The sequence below is a fragment of the Mercurialis annua genome, linkage group LG3 (assembly GCF_937616625.2).
Source record: "Mercurialis annua linkage group LG3, ddMerAnnu1.2, whole genome shotgun sequence".
Taxonomy (NCBI): Eukaryota; Viridiplantae; Streptophyta; class Magnoliopsida; order Malpighiales; family Euphorbiaceae; genus Mercurialis; species Mercurialis annua.
This window is the reverse complement of record NC_065572.1, coordinates 64,812,892-64,833,125: the sequence shown is the minus strand read 5'-3', so window position 1 is coordinate 64,833,125 and position 20,234 is coordinate 64,812,892. Positions and strand designations below refer to the sequence as shown.

General features: G+C 28.4%; 1 protein-coding gene across 2 annotated transcripts; it reads right to left on the bottom strand.

Moving 5' to 3' along the window:
* Window positions 1–10,796: 10,796 nt before the first annotated feature.
* LOC126672013 (squamosa promoter-binding-like protein 6) lies at window positions 10,797–15,171 on the bottom strand. 2 transcript variants are annotated; one of them, XM_050365894.2, is made up of 5 exons: window positions 14,758–15,171; window positions 14,107–14,657; window positions 13,411–13,547; window positions 11,479–12,364; window positions 10,797–11,185 (listed from the first exon to the last, which is right to left on the bottom strand). In XM_050365894.2, exons 2-4 carry the CDS (start codon window positions 14,610–14,612, stop codon window positions 11,496–11,498), a joined length of 1,512 nt encoding a protein of 503 aa, XP_050221851.1. In that variant the 5' UTR covers window positions 14,613–14,657; window positions 14,758–15,171; the 3' UTR covers window positions 10,797–11,185; window positions 11,479–11,495. The 2 variants fall into 2 exon arrangements, with proteins under 2 accessions (XP_050221851.1, XP_050221850.1); XM_050365893.2 differs by having other exon boundaries at window positions 14,107–15,171.
* Between the last annotated feature and the right edge of the window lie 5,063 nt (window positions 15,172–20,234).

Genomic DNA, 20,234 nt, shown 5'->3' with positions numbered 1-20,234 from the left:
TAATATTAGTAAAGACCTCCAAGCCCGGCCCAGCCCATGAATATTTCTAGTCAAAAGGTTGGGTACCCGTGTTGGGCCGGGTATGGTTCCCTTCTACGTTCTATATTATATTATATAAAAATAATTAAAATTAAAAATATTAAAATCACTAACATTTTAAGTCACCAACACTATAATATTAAGATTTATTGTTGTAGATAATATATTAGTTGGGTACAGAAAGTATGAAAATGAAATACATAAATTCTACACACAATAAATGGATATGGAAATTTTAAAAGAAATTTATAACATTATTAGATTTTTTTTATAAATAAAAAGGTACTATATTTTTTATTTTAGTTTTAGTTTTTCTATATATTAAAATTTTAATGAATCCGTAGAAATTATTTAACTGAACAAATGAAAATTAAGATGAAAATGTGGATTCATGAAGCTTTTTATAGACACTTTCTCAAACTCTTTTGTTTTTGACTTGAATCTGAAAAAGCAAAATATCACACAAACAAATACTAAAGAGTATCACTTAAACTTATGTAAATGTGACATTGAGATGTGCTTATAATAGTGTTAGCATGTAACATTGTTTATTTTCACAAGATTTATTATATAAAAGTATGTTAATAATATATTAGTCATTTATTTTAATGCCAACGTATTTTAATGATTCTTGTTCAATTTTCAATATATATGAGAGGAACTGTATATATTTAGAGTAATATGATTTTAGAAACATTAGTTAGTCGTATACAATACTTTAGAGCACTTCTTCCAGCAGTTATTTAGAGGTTCATCCTACTTGATAGAAATCTTTTTCACATTGGTTATCTTCAACCTCTAATGATGTAACTGCAAAAAACAACATTCAAAATATAAAAAATTTCCTTTTTTTATTCTTAAACTAATTTTATGATCATTTTATTAACAACTAGAGTTTGTATAAATACAATTTTAATACAAATAAATTTTATCATGTAATAAAAATAACCAATTACGTTTATTTATAATATAAATTTTTAAGTTATGTCTCTTATGTTAGTTTTTATATAAAGCGGCTAAAAAAATTTGTGGTCCAAGGTTGACATATTCATGGGCCTGGGTACCTAACCTGCCCACCCAGGTCCGTCCCTCTAAGGTTGGGATTGTACTCTAATTTTGTGTCTCAAACCCGAGCCCGAGCCTAAAAAATGCCACTTAATTTATGAGCGTGTTCATGCTTTTTTTGTTTTGAAATTTCTCATGTAAGCCCGTAAAAGTCAGCCCGAGGCCGTATTTGTAAAGTGTATGGCGAATTTGATTAGAAAATATAAAGCCCAAACCGAATTTGGGCCTGGTCTTTATTTATATTAATATTAGTAAAGACCTTCAAGCCCGGCCCAGCCCATAAACATGTCTAGTCCAAGAGCTGGGTACCCATTTTGGGCCGGGTATGATTCCCTTTTACGTTCTATATTATATTATATAATAATAATTAAAATTAAAAATATTAAAATCACTAACATTTTTAATCACCAACACTATAATATTAAGATTTATTGTTGTAAATAATATATTAGTTGGGTATAGAAAGTATGAAATAAAAATAAATATATTTCACACACAACAAATGGATATGGAAATTTAAAAAAAAAATTATAACATTATTAGATTTTTTTATAAATAAAAAGGTACTATATTTTTTATTTTACTTTTAATTTTTCTATATATTAAAATTATAATGAATTCGTAGAAAATTATTTAACTGAACAAATGAGAATTAAGATGAAAATGTGGATACATGAAGCCATTTCTATACTCTTTCTCAAACTCTTTTCTTTTTAGATTTGAATCTAAAAAAGCAAAATGTTACACAAACAAATACTAAAAAATCTCACTTAAACTCATATAAACGTGACAATGAGATGTGCTTATGATAGTATTAGCATGTAACATTGTTTATTTTCACAAAATTTATTATATAAAAGTATCTTAATATTAGTCATTTATTTTAGTGCCAACATAGTTTAATGATTCTTATTCTATTTTCAATATATATGAGAGGACCTGTATATATTTAGAGTAATATGATTTTAGAAACATAAGTTAATTGTATACAATATTTTAGAGCATTTCTTTCAGCAATTATTTAGAGGTTCATCCTACTTGATAGAAATCTTTTTCACATTGGTTATCTTCAACTTCAAAGGATGTAACTGCAAAAAACAACATTTAAAATATAAAATTTTTCCTTTTCTTTATTCTGAAACTAACTTTATGATAATTTTATTAAGAATTAGAGTTTGTATAAATATAATTTTAATACAAATAAATTTTATCATGTAATAAAAATAACTAATTATGTTTATTTATAATATAAATTTTTAAGTTATGTCTCTTATGCTAGTTTTTATGTAGAGCGGCTAAAGAAATCTGTGGTCCAAGGTGGACATATTCATGGGCCTGAGTACCTAACCTGCCCACCCAGGCCCGTCCCTCTAGGGCTGGAATTGTACTATAATTTTGTGTCTCAAACCCGAGCCCGAGCCTAAAAAAAGTCACCTAGTTTATGGACATGTTTAGGCTTTTTTGTTTTGAAATTTCTCACGTAAGCCCGTAAAAATCAGCCCGAGGCCGTATTTGTAGAGTGTATGGGCGAATTTGAATAGAAAATATAAAGCTCAAACCGAATTTGGGCCGAATCTTTATTTATATTAATATTAGTAAAGGCCTCTGAGCCCGACTCAGCCCATGAACATGTCTAGTCCAAGGTCTGGGTACCCGTTTTGGGCCGGATATGATTCCCTTCTACAATCTATATTATATTATATAAAAATAATGAAAATTAGAAATATTAAAATCACTAACATTTCAAGTCACTAACACTATACTATTAAAATTTATTATTATAGATAATATATTAGTTGGGTATAGAAATAATGAAAATGAAAATAAATATATTCTACACACAACAAATGGATATAGAAATTTTAAATTTTTTTTAATATCATTAGATTTTTTTCATAAATAAAAAGTACTACTATATTTGTTATAAGTAATATTTTTTATTTTAGCTTTAATTTTTCTATATATTAAAATTATAATGAATTCGTAAAAAATTATTTAACTGGACAAATTAGAAGTAAGATGAAAATATGAATCCATAAAGCCATTTGTAGACTCTTTCTCAAACTCTTTCCTTTTTATACTTGAATCTCAAAAAATAAAATAAAATATGACACAAACAGTTTAGGACAAAGACAAATATTAAGAAATTTAGTAAATTTATGTAAAATGAGTAATTTTATAAAAACATTACACATTTGCCCTTATTTAATACAATGTTGACTTTATTTTTTAATGGTGTTTGCTCTCTTTTTAATATAGTTAGTATCGCTTTACGTACTTCAAACGTGACTCGTATTGTGACACAACAATACATTTTATTTATTATTTTAACATTAAATATAATAAATATTATATATGAATTATTTAAATTCTAAAAACATATTTAAAACTAATATATAAATTTTATACTATTTAAAAAAGTTAAAAATTAAATTTGATGTAAATAAAAAAAATTATAAAAAATTTACTTACATGATCGATTGAAGAAAATGACATTTTATTTGTAAACAAATGCATAATATATGCAAATTGGGTTCAGTCTTAACATTAAATAAATGTATTAGTTAGTCCAAAAGGATTAATGTGCAAGCTTAAATTAAGTAATTTTTTGAGAAAGAGAACAAATAAATCACTGGTTCAAGGTAGACATGTTCATGGGTCTGATTATCCGGTCTGTCGGACACTTATTTTGTGTTTTAAATTTAAGCCCGAGTCTGAAAAAAGCTAGCAAGTTTATGGTCGGGCTCAGGCTTTTTTGTTTTGAAATTTCTCATGTAAGCCTGTAAAACTCAGCCCGAGCCTGCATTTATAGAGTATAATGGCAAGATTTGAATAGAATATAAAGCCTGAACCGAGCTTGGGCTAAGTCTTGATTTATATAAACATTAGTAAAGACCGCCAAACTCAATCCAGTCCATGAACATGTCTAGTCCAGGGATTGGGTACGGGCGGGTATTGATTCCCTCGTATATTCTATATTATATTATATAAAAATAATTAAAAATAAAAATATTAAAATCACTAATATTAAAAAATGAACGGCATATATTAAAAAAATACAAGTTTAATCAAATTAATCTTCACCGTTCATTGTAAATTGTTAACATGACCCCCTCAAGTTCATTTGAACTTGAGGGAATTCTTATTCTATTTTAATTTCTTCCACATCAGATCGACACATCATATAATATCATTTCAAAAAATGCAATTGCTCCAGTTGCCATGTCGTTGAAAATGCGGAAGAAATTTAAACAACATTCTTGCTCCGGTTGCCACATCATTAAAAATAACAAAACTGAGTGAAATAATAGTACTAAAAAGATAAAAATCAAAGAAAAGGTACAATTTTGATACATGGTACAAAGCTTTGGTACCATTTTAACTAATAGCCATGTTTATGTACTTGTCCACTGTAATACAACAACCTGCGAATGTTCTTCCGATTTAAAGTTTATTATTAAAATCTGTATTATCCTATGTAATCTGAACAGCTTTGTAGGGGTGGGCAAAAAACCCCGATCAAATTGATTAATCGAATTAAAACCGTAAAACTAAACTGAAAAATGTGGTTAACTTGGATAAAAATTTAGATTTAGGTTTTTAATTTTTATGGTTAATGGTTTAAATTTTAGAGTTTTAAAAATCGCGATTAACCAGTTTAGACACACACACACACACACACACACACAATATATATATATATATATATATATATATATATATATATATATATATATATATATATATATATATATATACATATATTATATATATGTACTTATGTATGTTTTTAGTGATTCAAATACATTTTATAATCTACACATATAAAAATTCTAAATACGAAAATATATTCAATAAATTCTAAACACAAAAATATATATAAATTTGAAAGGACTTCATTTTGCTTAATAAAATATTTTTCTAGTTGAATTAGAAATATATAAAATGTATATATTTATAATTAAATAGCTAGAACGAAAATTAAAATTTAATTATTAGACTCTATTTAAAATTTTGTCTATAAATTTTAATTTTTTTATATCTAATTTTTTTAATGGTTACATGGTTCAAACCTGCAAAACTAAAAAAGCAAACCGTTTTAAATGGTTAACCGATTTAATGGTTAACTGTTTAAAATTTTAGATTTAGATTTTTATATGAACCGATTTACAAATTATCTTTATGGACCGGTTAACCGGTCCATGCCCACCTCTAGATTTTATTACACTATACAGTCAGAAAACACTCGTATTGAGTAGGGGTGGGCAAAAAAACATGTCAAACCGATTAACCGAACCGAAACCGTAAAATCGAACCGGAAAATGTGGTTAACCGGTCCAAAAATTTAGGTTTAGGTTTTGATTTTTAATTTTTATAGTTAGTGGTTTAGGTTTAGGCTTTAGAGATTTAAAAACCGCGGTTAGCCGGTTAACAGGTTCATAAATAATATACAATTTTATAATTTTTTTTATGTATATACATATACATTTTTAATAATTAAAATAAAATACATTTTATAATCTACACACATAAAATCTAAACACAGAAACATATTCATAAATATTTTATGTAGATATATATTTTTATTTTAGGAGAATATATATATATATATATATATATAATATTTTGAAAAAAATTTATTTTCTTTAATAAAATATTTACCTAGAATGAAAATTAAAGTTTAATTATTAGACTATATTTAAAATTTTATCTATAAATTTCAACTTTTTCGTCTCTAATTTTTCTAATGGTTACATGGTTAAAAACCACAAAACCGAAAAACCAAACTATTTTAAATGGTTAACCGTTTGAAATTTTAGGTTTATATTTTTAATTTTAAAAACCGTACTACTATGAACGGTGTACAAATTACCTACATGGACCGCTACCCTAGTATTGAGTCTTTCTTATTAACTAAGGTATTTCTTTTCCTAAAAAAAGAACTAAGGTATTTTCTTGGATTTACTTGCCAATTTTCACGTATAAATATGGGCAATCTAGCTCAGAATGAGATTTACTAACCTTATTTGAAAATAAATTATGAATTTAGTAAAATCTTCATTAATTACTAAATCTTCTTCATCTCCCATATATAAATCTTTGCTACGGTGAGTTTTCACATAATAAATAAATAAAAGCATCTTATTATAACAAAAACTACGGTGAGTTTTCACATAATATGGAGAATGTTTCATTCAAGCTGGCCTTTCTGGTCATACTTCTACTAGTCACTGCATCAGGTTTGTGATTACTTTTGTTTTTCTCATGACACGAAAATTATTATAACTTTTAAATAATTATTCTTATCAACTCCAGCTAGAGTAAAATTAAAATTATCTTTATGTTTTCTTAAATAATTACTGTTATTTAAATATCAGATAATTGAAATCTCATGTGAAATTAAAATATTAAAAAAAATTAAATATAGAAAAACAGTAATTTTAACCTAATATCGAAAAAGATAATGTTTATTTTTTTTCAAAATTTATTATTATCCATTTCAGGTCATCAGGAGTGGTTTTGTCACTTCTTTGAGTTTCTCACTAATGTATCTGCTTGCGATTGATTTATTGAAATCTATTTTCTCTCAAAAAAAAATTATGAATTTGAACCGGCCAGTTTGTTTAGGCCTCGCTTGGTTGGGGGTAAATAGGTTAGGGAAGTTGTACTTTCCGGAAAGTAGCAAATATTTTTTACTTGGTTCAATTTATACATTCTACTTTTCGGGAAGTTGGATGTTTGACTTCCCTTTGACTAGGGAAGTAACTTCCCTATCAAAACCCAAGGAAGTAGAACTTCCCTAGCATTTTTATTGTATTTTTCTAATTTAACCTTAACTTTTTTTTTTTTTTAAATTTATATAAAAATTATCATAGGACATTTTTGTGTTTTAATTAAAAATTAGTTTCATACTTTCCGGGAAGTAAAAATCAAAACAAGCAATATTTATTAACTTGCTGAGAAGTTAACTTCCCAGGAACTATACTTCCCGGGAAGTTAACTTTCCGGGGATTGCTATAAAACGAACTAAGCGAGGCCTTAGATTGGGAGTTGGAAGAGATTGATAATTTGTTCAGCCCATTTATGGGAAAAAACGTTTAATTTTGAAAAAAAAGCAACAGTCGATTCATACATCTAAACAAATTAATTTAAGTTGATATTTTTTAAAACAAATTGACTGAACTTTAACCAAAATATGTACAAACCAAACTATACTAAAATGGCTGTTTTGTACATTCAGTTATCTAGATTAACTGAATATCCAAAATTTATTTAATTATTAATAAATAAAAAAATAATTTTGATGTTAATTCTTCATTAAATATAAATTTAGGGGAAAATTGATATTAAATCCTATAGAAAACTAATAATAAAAAATATTATAGAAAATTACTCTTTCCGTCCTAAAAATATAGAAAAATTTAAGTTTATTTTAACTTACATATGAATTAAGAAATATATTTAATTATATATTCCCTCTATCTCAAAATTATAAAAAAAAAATCAAAACATTTATAAAAGTCCCTAAAATATTTTTTTATGAAAAATTGGATTAATCTCATTTATTATTCCAATAATACAATTACATTAATCTAAACATGCTAAACCATTTTAGTGTATTAAAATTACATTTTTATTGAAACTCTTATGATATTAAATGTATGGTTTATATGAGTAAGTTTCAATTGAAAATACCCATAATAATAACTAAGGAAGTTTTTACAACAAAATAAAAAAAGTACATTTAAAACATAAAAAAATAGAAATATTTCATATTTTGAGACAGTTAAAATTAGAAATATTTTCTATAGTTTTGGGACGGAAGAGTACTACAAATTAGGGGTGAGCAACGGTCGGTTCGGTCATCGAACCGCCTAAAACTTTAAAACTGTTCGGTTTTTCAAAAATTTCGGTCATCGAACCTTATTAATCAAAATTATGCCAAAACCGAATTAACCAAACCGTAATATTTTGGTTCGGTCGAAAACCGTAATATTTTTTGTATGATTTTTAGAAAGAAAAAAAGACAGTTTTACATTATATATTTATAATCCAATTAGTTTGATCAATTCAAAATTTCATACCTCGAATCGAGTCAACCAAGTTAATCTAGATTTTCAAAAAAAGAATCCAATGATTATCCAAATAAATTAACGAACAAAATTAATCAAGATTTCAAAAAACAAATCCAATTATCATCCAAATAAATTAACTAAAAATCAAACCAAAAATATTTAATTTGATTTGATCGGCTAATCAATTATACATGAAACTTAACATATGAGGCCTGTTCATGGGCCGGGCTTGGGTCGGGCCTGTCAGACTTTTTTAATTTTTTTATATAAGTCTAAGCCCGGTCCGAGCATGGCTTAGGCTTTGTATTTCTACCCAAACCCGTCCCTAACACTATATTTTTGCAGGACCGAACTTGGATAGGCTTACATGCAAAATCTATAAAAAAAAAAAACCCGAGCCCGCCAATAAAACACTGGGCTTTTTTCGAGTTCGGGCCGGACTTGAGACAGAAAATTACTGTCCAAATCCGGCCGTAATGACCGGGATTGGATGGATACCCAAGCCCATAAACAGGTCTACGTATAAGTTTCAAAGGATAGAAAATCATTTAAAATCCTCATATTTCAACCCATCAAATTGGAGTATTGAAAAAAATTTGGAAAAATAAAAATTTGTTTTCAAATAATTTTGTAACTTCATACTTTACTTTTTTCAAACGAGAAAGGGTTTATAATAATTTTTTTCTTATTTTTTCTTATACTTAGAAATTCATACAATAATTTTATCCTCTTTTTCCTAACTAATTTTAAAAAATATTAGTATTTACATTTAGTCAAATTATCTCAGCCTAAATTAACCTAATTGGTCCAGAGAAAATACATTTTTTTTTATCAAAAATAGACCTACTCTAATTGTTTGCGGTGTCGACGGGAATTAATTATTAACACATATAATATCTTTTTGAAGGAAATTAACGGAACTTCTTTCGACAGGTTTACCGTCTTCGAGCGCAATTGAATTTGGTGAGAAAAAGAGAGGATTTTTACCAATTCAATGCAAAACTGATGAGGATTGCAAGAACAAATGTATGTGGGAGAAGAGCACTTGTGTAGATGGTTTATGTACTTGTCCATTGTAATACAACAACTGACTGCAAATGCTCTTCTGAATTTAAGGGTGTTCTTTTAATATTTAGGCCTAATTGTTTAAAAAACCACCTTATAACATTTTTTCGTTTATACCCCGACCTAAGAAAAAATTCATTTGTATCCTTTTTTTAATTTTTCGTTTTCAACTCTACCCTAAAGTACTAAATTGAACTTTTTTTCTTTAAAAAAAAATTTAAAATAGTCCTTCATTTTTTAACCTATATTCTAGTTAGACTTTAATGTTATTATTAATACAAAAATACCTTCTTCTTTATAAAATTAAAATTATAATAATTATTGAATTTGTATTATCTATAAATAATTTTTAAACACAAAACCGTAAAATTATATAATTCTTTAAAAAAAAATCGAATTTCCGTCCGGAGGAGGAGGAGCCCGCGGCTCCTCCTCCATGGAAGAGCCCGCGGCTCCTCCATGGAGGAAGAGCTGCTCCTCCTTGACAGATCGCTCCTCCTTCCCTGCCAAGGAGGAGCGACCCGCTCCTCCTCCCTGACATGGAAGGAGGAGCGATCTGCTTCTCCTTCCATGAAGGAGGAGCAGATCTGTGCTCCTCCTCCATGGAGGAAGAGCGGGTCGTTCCTCCTTTCGAGCGACCCGGAAAAAAATAAAAAAAAATAATTTAAAAAAAAAATCCGTAGCGGTGTATAAATTGAAAGAGTACGGTGATTTGTCGGAAACGTTTTTTAATTTATTTAGTTTTTTAATAAAAATTTAAATATAATTGATTTGTTGGATTTATTTAAACATTTTTAAAGTTGAAGGACTTATTTGTATTTTTTCAAACAGAAAAAAGATGATATAATCCTTCTATTTAATTATTTTTAATGTTTGCATCCTTAAATTAAATAAATTGTCAAAAAATAAAATTTTGGGGTACAGTTGAAAACGAAAAATCAAAAAAAGGGTACAAATGAATTTTTTCCTAGGTCGGGGTATAAACGAAAAAATATTATAAGGTGGGGTTTTTTTAAGTAATTAGGCCTAATATTTAACATTTGTTTGCAAGTTCAAATGATCAGTAGGAAAGTTTTAATGTTGGTTTCATCTTTTTTTCATATTAGTTTCTTTTTTTACAAATTCAGGCCATTTTTAATTACGTGGCAACCAAAGTAAGAATGTTGTTTTAATTTCTTCCACATCAGATCGACACATCATATAATGTCGTTTCAAAAAATGAAATTGCTCCGGTTGCCATGTCGTTAAAAATGCAGAAGAAATTAAAACAACATTCTTGCTCCGGTTACCACGTCATTAAAAATGGACGGAATTTGTAAAAAAAACTGATATGAAACAATGGTACCAAAAAGATACAAATTAAAGAAAAGATACCATTTTGATACATGGTACAAAGTTTTGGTACCATTTTAGCTAATAACCCTGTTTATGTACTTGTCCATTGTAAATCTGCAAATGCTCTTCTGATTTTATGTTTATTATCAAAATCTGCATTATCCTATGTAACCTGAACAGCTTTGTAGCTTGCAAAACATTACACATTTTCAGCAATTAAAAGGAAATTATGCTTTTATTATAATTCAAGCATGCTTTTGCTTGTAAATGAAGATTAAATTCATTTAATCTACAATTCATAAACTGCATCATCATATTAAATAATGTCAAGCAGCAATAGGAGTTGTTTTTGCTGATGGATTTTTCGTTTAGAGGAGCGGAATTAGGAATCACCGATTGCGCAAGTGCGAATTGCACATTGAATATTTGTTCTTAGAAAATGAATTATCTCTTTTGATCTTCTGATAGTATCACCGGATGAGAAGGGACAGATTAGACGCTTATATTTTGCATTCCAACTTTTTTTTCCATGCATGCTGCATTAGAAGATCTTGCATATAACTTTCTGAAGCTGCATATAACTTTTCGAAGCTTCGACCTGCTCCCTGTGCCAATTTAAAATGAAAATCTTCATCTTTATCTCTACACAAAGAATTATTATGAATCATGATCTCCTATGTTGCATGGAAATTTGTCGAGTTCTATATTTGGATATTTCATTTTTGTTTCTGAAAACTCTTCCGGAACTCTGAAACTTTATATTTATAACTTGTTTTTCTAAAATCTGTTTTTCATTGTTTCTATTTCAGTATTTTCTGTTTCAGCATTTTCATTTTCGTGCAACATGACCTCATATTAGAAGATAAAATTGATAGTATTCAATGATCTATGCAAGTACCTTGTTCATTGAGAATTTTAAGTGATGTGAGGCCAGCAGAAAACATCATTTTCCTGCTTCACATGCATGGATTGCCTCTGTTGTTCCACTCGCTCAAGCTGTGATGACAGTTGCAGCAAGTCAATGGTAGTACCATCTTCATCAGACATGCTATCTTTGGAATTCAAAAAATTTGATCCTTGATATATCCCATCAGTGATATCGAAATTGATGGCATCATCGGATAACAGTATTGAACCCAACCGGCTTCCTTCTGCCGAACTAGTTCCTGGTGAACCAAATTTGTTAGGAACCCTGCCAGCAGAAGCCTGTGAACCGACTCGAACCAGCTTTTCAGAGACTTGGCTCACACTGTAATGAGTATTTCTTCCAGGAATAACTGATGAGCAAGCCACGGAACCTCCCGATGAATGGTTTGGGAAGTTATTTGATTGAGATGACAGAAGAGAGAGAGCACAACCAGCATTTGTGATCCCTGATAGTTCTTGAATATTTGATGCTGCATCAAAAGCAGCAAAGTCTTCATTTCCTAATGAGGCGTCCTGGATCAATGAACGTGAACCGGAATTAGAGCCTCCTAGATCATGTTGATACCGGATATTGCTCTCGCTAAAGGTGCTCGCTGTTGCATTAGTACCTTCAATGCCTTGAAATGTAAGAAAAACTTTATCCAAGTTGTTTGAAGAGAAAAGGGATTTTGAATGTGGATGCCCACTTGTCAATGGAATAGACGATAGTGGAGTAAAATTCGACCCATCTTCGGCTTTTATCGTCCTGCACCAATTACTGGTTCCATATTTCTCAGGATGTAACGGTTCAGCAGGAAGTATGTCTTGACAGATAAAAGATGTTAAAGCAGTCCCTTGAAATCTGTTGGTTGCATAGCCTGTGCAAATTAGAAAACGAAATATATCATAAACTTCAATAAAGCTGTAAAAGCAAACAGAATATGTGACAATCTACAATGAAAAAACAAGATTTACTCGGTGCAAGTTTCAAATATACAAAAATTAGTTAGCACCAATCGAAGTCCTAAATTCTGGTCAATCATGTCAAAGATATTCTTGTGACAATTTCCTAAACTTATTATAGTAAATTAGGAATGCAACTTTCTTGCCGTTCCTGCTTCAAGTTACAGCTTTTAGATCCTTCAAAACAGCTAAAATGATATCCTGCCCATTTCTCAGGAAAACATAATGTAAATGAGAAACAATTTGAATAATTATGTTGGACTCAAGGATACAAAGTGCTATACTACAATTGTGTAGGAGAGAGTCTCAGACTACTATGACTATAAAAGAACTTATGTTTTGCCTATCTACAATAGTGGGGAGGGAAGGACTTTCAAAAACGCTTGTGAGAGCCGGAAAACGGATGCTTACTCAAAGAATAGATTAGCATTCACCATGAGATTCAACATTGGGGTAATGTTGAAAGTAAGCATCAGAACTTAGTCTATTGATCATCCTGCATTATCTAGAGCACGATTCTATCGTAGTTACTTAAATTAGCCAAGTTAGACACAAGGAGCTGCATTTTAACTAATTTACGTATTTTGCTTTGAGCATGAATTTTTACTAGAAAAATCACTTAAAAACAAGTAACCAAACTCATTGAATCCAAAACAAGTAACCAAACTCCAATCCTACAACTTTTAGGCACATTGCGGGAAACAAGAATTATCTGCACAACACGGTGCACATAAATAGCATATATAGCCTCTCCGGTATCAGAAACAAGGATTACTTTCTAGCTTCCAAGATTTTTATGTTTCATTTGAAAGTAAACTGAAGAACTTATAATTATTTTTCTATCAGCTTATAAGCTTAAAAGAGCATAATCGAAAGTTGTAGGCATCTTAGATAGCTGCAAAAGATAAAGGGTTTAAATTGTTTGTCCTATCAAACAACTTTCAGTAGTGTAGATGTGTACCATTGTATGGCTGAAGTAGCCTTCCAGTCCTTCCAGAATGCATACCAACTTGCGGCTTTCTCCGACGTTCATTGTGTCCTGCAAGGCGTTTACGACAGCTGCGCTTACCATCATCAAATTCAGCCAGCAAATGAAACCTGTACAGTCCAAATAACTAGTGCACATTATAGCAGGAATAGAACTCTTGGGTCGAGTATCTAATTCATTACAAAACCTAATTGAATCAAAATTTTAACATAACACTTATCTAGTTTCCCGAATCAAAACGAAAGACCCAACAAGCCTATTAAAGAAACATACATCAAGCAAATTTGCAGTTTTGAATCAACAAAACTTAAAATGGCTATCTAAAAAAAAAGCAAATCTCATTTATCCATTGGACATTCTAAACAACAGGACGCCTATGTTGCACAAAAACTTATTGATTCCAACCTTTTGGCATTTCATTTCCATTACCGAAAGGCGAAAAGGCTTCTGAAACTCCAAAACTTTATATTTTTAACAATATTTTTGTAAAGGTAAGGTTTCGCCATTTCACTTTTCAGCATTTTCGTTTCCATACAACATAGGAGAACACAAGGAAGACTTCAATCACTTCAACTACCTAATCTTGATAATAGACAAAAAAAATGAACTAAAAACTCTACATATCAGTGATTTCAAAGTGAATTCTTCATAAGCAAGTACCATATATACCTGCTGCATTGCTGGCAAAACCTCTGCTCATTTCCATTGACTATAACTTTAGAAGTCTTGGAGTGAGCTTCACAAACTTTATGTCTCTTATGATATTCTTTTGAGTCACTCAAATCTTTATTACATCCATAAACTTGGCAATAAGCTGAACTCTGAGATTTCACTCCAATTCTCACTCTCTTAGGAGGAGTGCATGATTCACATGAAGACATACAATTAATTCTTGAATTCTGAACCTCTGTAATAGGATCAGCAAATCTTCCAAGTTTCAAATCAATAAGTGAAGAATCCCTACTATTTGACTCCACAATTGAGCTAGAAAGTTTTGATGTGGACTCATCTTCTAAAGAAAAACCATTCATGTTGTTAACCATAAATGGATTCATAATTTTTCCACCATCAATTCCACTACTTAATGCATTAATTCTTGCTGAATTATCAGGCAATTGCTTCACCATTAATTCTTGATAATTCAAATCTCCAAAGTACTGATTCTCAACAGCCATATCATTGTTACCAAAACTGCAGGATAAGTTTTTTTCATTCCAAGACTGCATTGCAATACTATAGAGTCAAACTTCAAGATATTAAATGCAAATTAACCAACTTATGAATACAACTAAAAAACAAAAAAGAACTGATCTTTCTTACTTTTTCCCCAACTAAACCCACAAAAAAGTAATCCACACCATTAAATTCAAGAAGATACTAAATGAAGCAAAACAAGAGCACCCATTAAAGAAAGCTCAAAACTTTAGAAGATTTAAGCACTGAAATGATCATACAAAATGAAAGAGAAAGGGTACACGTGTATGTATGTAATCAAGAAGGCTCAGTGCAAGAAAGATGAACAGGAAAAGGATATGGACAGTGCAATTCCTGGAAAAAGAAAGCTAAAAGTTTCCTCAATGATATTCATATATTTAATAGCAATGTTTAATTGCATAGAAAAAAAATAGGAATGTTTTAAGTTTTTTTTTTCTTTTGGGTTTGATATGGAGTGTATAGTGGAGTTGTAGTAATGAAAAATGAGACAGAACCAACTCACTGAAAGTGATTTAGGTGTCCAAAAATACGTCATGGAAGATAAATAATTTGGTGTGACGATAGAATGCAACTATAAAACGTCACTTTTAAATTTTTTTATATTCAAATTAGTCTCAGCACAAACACTAAAAATCTTTTGCGGAAGGTTAATTTTAAACTCAAATTCTAATGAGTTGTATAAATTATAATGACGGTTTGAACCTGTAATCTTATTTAAATCAGAAGATTGTCACATGCCATTACTTTTTTTAGTAACTACTATCAACTAACTAGGATTAGTTGCTATAAATTCTACTTGTGCTTTTACCCAAGAAAGAGAACAGCAAGAAAACACAAAAAAATCTTATTTTAAAACTTGGTAATTATGTACCTAATCTCTGCTTTTACAAAGCAAATTATGTGTTTTTTTTGTTTAATAGCGGTTTGATTAGATGTAAGCAGCAAATGTTTTTTGATTCACATGTTATTCTGTTGACTTGGTTGGTTCTATAGGAGCACTAGCACAGTCCAAAATACTTAATCATCATTAAATGCTTTCTGCTATTATCTGTTCTTTTGTCTGAAACTGCTATGCTTTTCATCTCTCTACTTTTCTATATGCCTTTGAAAACTAAACATTTTAATTTTGGCTAAATCCACCTAAAAAATCCTTATACTTGGCTTTTATTCCACAATAAATAAAATTATTAAATTTTAACGAAAAAAATGTATATTTAAAATAAAACTTACAATGAATTCACAATAAATTTATATTAATTTAAGATTGATTTTTTAAAATAAAATAATTTAATAATATTTATAGTATATAAATCAAATAAGCTATCACATAAAATAAATATTTAAATTAAACAAGCTATCACATAAAATAATTTATAAACAAGTTTAGAATTCATTAAATCCACATCATTCATTACAAATGGATGGTGTCGATTAAAAATATACAATTTTAATTAAATTGATCACACCGTTCATTTTACAATAGACGGTGTAGATCATGAACTTGAAGGGATCCTAATTTATAAATCTATAATGCCAAATAACCTCAGTTTTTTTGTTTCAAGTTAGGAATTTGATAAATAGAAAAAAGGTTACAAAAAAATCAGATAACAAAAAACTAAATATATAACCTTTTAAATTGCAAATCAACTAAACAAAAATAATCAAAAACACATATAAATCTATTGAGTACAAGCAAAAAGATTAATCGAATGACAATAAGTTAAACCGAAATTCTGCTATGGGTGCCAGCATGGGCCTCTTTTTAAGAGAAACGGGGTACATCCGTTAGACTTGTTCGATTATGCTTTGAAACTGCTCGCTTCTTAAACTCCATCTATATCTTCAATATATGAATAATTACAGAAGTTGGACACTTTTTGGGCCCACATAACATGATTACCTTTTTCTCTAAAAAATTACATGTTTACTAAAAAACGCCAAAATTTTACAGACAGTACATACTTTTTGACTAAGTCAGTGCGCGTCATATCGCGCTGACCTAGGAGTGCGCATCAGAAGGCCTGACACACGCGTCAGGCCTTCTGACGCTTTGTCTAAAGCTGGTGCACTAGCATAGCTGACCCGCATAATGTGCGGGCCAGAGAGATGAATTGTTCAAGTTTGAACAATTCATAAGGCGCTAAATGTATTTTTTATTTTATTAAATATATTAAAAATATTATTTATATGTTTCTTTTCATAAATAATTATGTATATATTTATTTATTTAAATTATGCTAAAAATTAATTCATTCTAAATAAATTTTAAAAATATTAACTTTAATTTAAATAATTGAATTAATGTTTTTAAATTTTGAATTAAGAAGTGAATTAGATGTAGTAAATTAAAAATTTAATTAATTAAATTTTAATTTTTTTTTATCAATTTAATTGAATCAACCGATGTATATTTGATACATATAAAAGGTATTTGGAAAATATATTTAATGCATCTTCGATACGCATGCGATACATCTGCGATACATATCCAATACATAATTGATACATACAGATACGTATTCGTTGTTCGAAATCTTTTCCTTATTTTTTATGTCTTTTTTTTAAATTCTATTATTAATATTTTTATACGTCTCAAAAACTTATCGGAAATTTTAATACATGCTTTACATATATATTTACTATACATATTTGATATACCTACGATACATTTTTTTAGATGTAGTAAATTGAAGTTTAATTAATTGAATTAATTAAATTTATAAATTGTTCTTTTTTCTTTTATCAATTTAATTGAATCAACTGATGTATATTTGATACATACAAAAGGTATTTGAAAAATATATATGATGCAACTTTGATACATATTGGATACATCTCTGATACATATACTGTACATAATTGATACATCTCTGATACATATATAGTACATAATTGATACGTATTCGTTTTTCGAAATTTTTTCCTTACTTTTTATGTCTTTTTTTAAGTTTTATTACTAGTATTTTTATACATCTGAAAAACTTATCAAAAATTTTATATTTAATTAACAATAAATAAGTAATAAATATTAGTATTTAAAAATTTGTTAAAATATTAGTATTTTGAAATTTAAATATTAAATAAGTAAATAAATAAATAAAATGAAAAAAATTAGATAAACTATTTGTTTGAAATGTGAGATCAAATTAAAATATTAAATAAATAAATAAATAAAGAAAGTATTTGATTTTTGAAAAAAAAAATGGATAGGTTAGCTGACCCGCGCGTCACCCGCGGGTCAGTGGAGCATGTGCACCAGCACAGCTGGTGCACATGCTCATGCGTCAGCAGGCCTGACCCGCGCGTCAGGTCTGCTGACGTCATTATAGGTATTTGGTGTAATAATTTGCTGAAAATTTGTACCGTATGTTATTTATTTTTGTATTGATTGTACCGTATAAAAAGACAACCCCTCTTTTGTATACTTTTGTAACTTACTCTTCAATATAATTCCACATAAATAGATCTAAAAAGTACTATTAAAGTACTAAAAAAAAGTACTATTAAAGCAACACAAATTCTAACTCTAAAATTTTGAAAAATGCTTTGATAAAATTAGAAAGTGGTTTTCTAACCCCCAAAAAATCACCTTTTTTTAAAAAAAGATTTTTTTAAAACCTTTAAAATAAAAGAGATCTTCAATAATGAAGTTTTATTATAAAAGCTAACTACTTATTAGGTAGAGAAAGAAGAAAAGAAGAAAAAGGAGAGGATGAGATGGTTTTTTGACGGCCGGAAAATCACCTCCTCAAACCAATAGTATTAGTGTGCGGTTTTAGAAAAAAAAAGTATTTTAGAGAGAGAGCTATTTATAAATTACTTCAGTTCACAAACAAAAATAAAATTATAAATACAAGTGTTATAACATTTAAAGGAGCATTTTTTAGAATTGAAAAAGAAATTGGGATAAAGGCAGGGAAAAGGGCATGAGACATGCACAATTTGTGATGGCAATACACATGTTCATGGGCTTGAATATTTGATCTGTCCGCCTAGACCTGTCTCTCTAAGACCGGGTTTGGACACTAATATTTTGTCCAAAACCCGGTCCGAACCCAGAAGAATCCACTTTTTAATATAGCCTTGTTCAAACCCGGCTCGAGCCATAAAATTAATACCTTAGAGCCGGATTGGATAGTATATTTGAAGTTCGAACCGTGCTCGTATCTAATTTAGGCTTGCGTTCAAAATAGTCAAGCTCGTCCAGTTCGGCCCATGAACAGGTCTAGATGGCAGGGACAAAGAAGGGAGAATGGTAACCAAATGTAGCACGTGCAGGTAGGAACGGGCATAAACCAATTAACTGGTCCATGAAGGTAATTTATAAATAGGTACATAGTAGTACGATTTTTAAAATTAAAAACATAAATCTAAAAAATTTTAAATGGTTAACCATTAAATCGGTTAACCGTTTAAAACGGTTTGATTTTTTGGTTTTGTGGATATTAACTATATAACCATTAGAAAAATTAGATACAAAAAAGATAAAGTTTTAAATATAGTATAATATTAAATTTTAATTTTCAGTCTAATTTTATATATATATATATATATTCTCTTAAAATATTTATTACATATATTTTTAAATAAAATATTTGTTAAATATATTTTTAAATAAAATATTTATTAAATATATTTTGTTGTTTATAATTTTTATGTGTATAAATTATAAACTATATTTTATTTGAATCATTAAAAACTTGTATACATATACTTAAAAAAATAATTTATAAAAATATATATTATTTATAAACCGGTTAACCGTAGTTTTAAAACTCCAAAATCTAAACCTAAACCATTAACCATAAAAATTAAAAATCAAAACCTAAAACTAAATTTTTGTACCGGTTAATCATATTTTCCGGTTTAATTTTACGATTTTAGTTTAGTTAATCGATTTGACCGATTATTCTGTCCATCCCTATGTGCAGGTTGTCTCTTCAATTCCATTAGAGAAATATTTCTTTGAAGGGTATAAAATCAACTTATTTCGGATTATAATGAAAAAATTTGTAAAAGTTTTTTTATTTAATTGAAAGATTTCTATAAAATAAATTGAGATAAAAACAATAAATATGAGCTCTTTTAAGGAATTCGTATAGATTTCTCTTAAATCTAACTAATCAAGTTAGTTAGTTAATTTACTTAAATTAAAAAAGAGAGAAAATTCACTTTAATTAATAAAAATTAAAAATTAAAACAGAATATATTTAAAGTATTTAGCTAATTTGGTTAATCATTTTTTTTAAATCTTTTAACTATAATCAAATTAAAATAAATATTATTCGAACCAAATTAATCGAATTAATTAAATCTTATAAATAAAATAAACTAATTACATGTTAATTCGATTTAGCTGACTGCATGCCAGCTCCTACTAGGAACCATTGATATTAATCATCAAAATACTTCATTTTTTTTATGCCCTAAATTTATAAAATTATTAATTTTAGTCAATATTTTAATTTTATTTTCTAATACAGCCATTTATTTAAATTAGGGTGAAAAAAGTTCAAATATGTTCTTCATTTTATATTATATTATTATGATAAAGAATTCCAAACATGAATAATTTTTTTAAT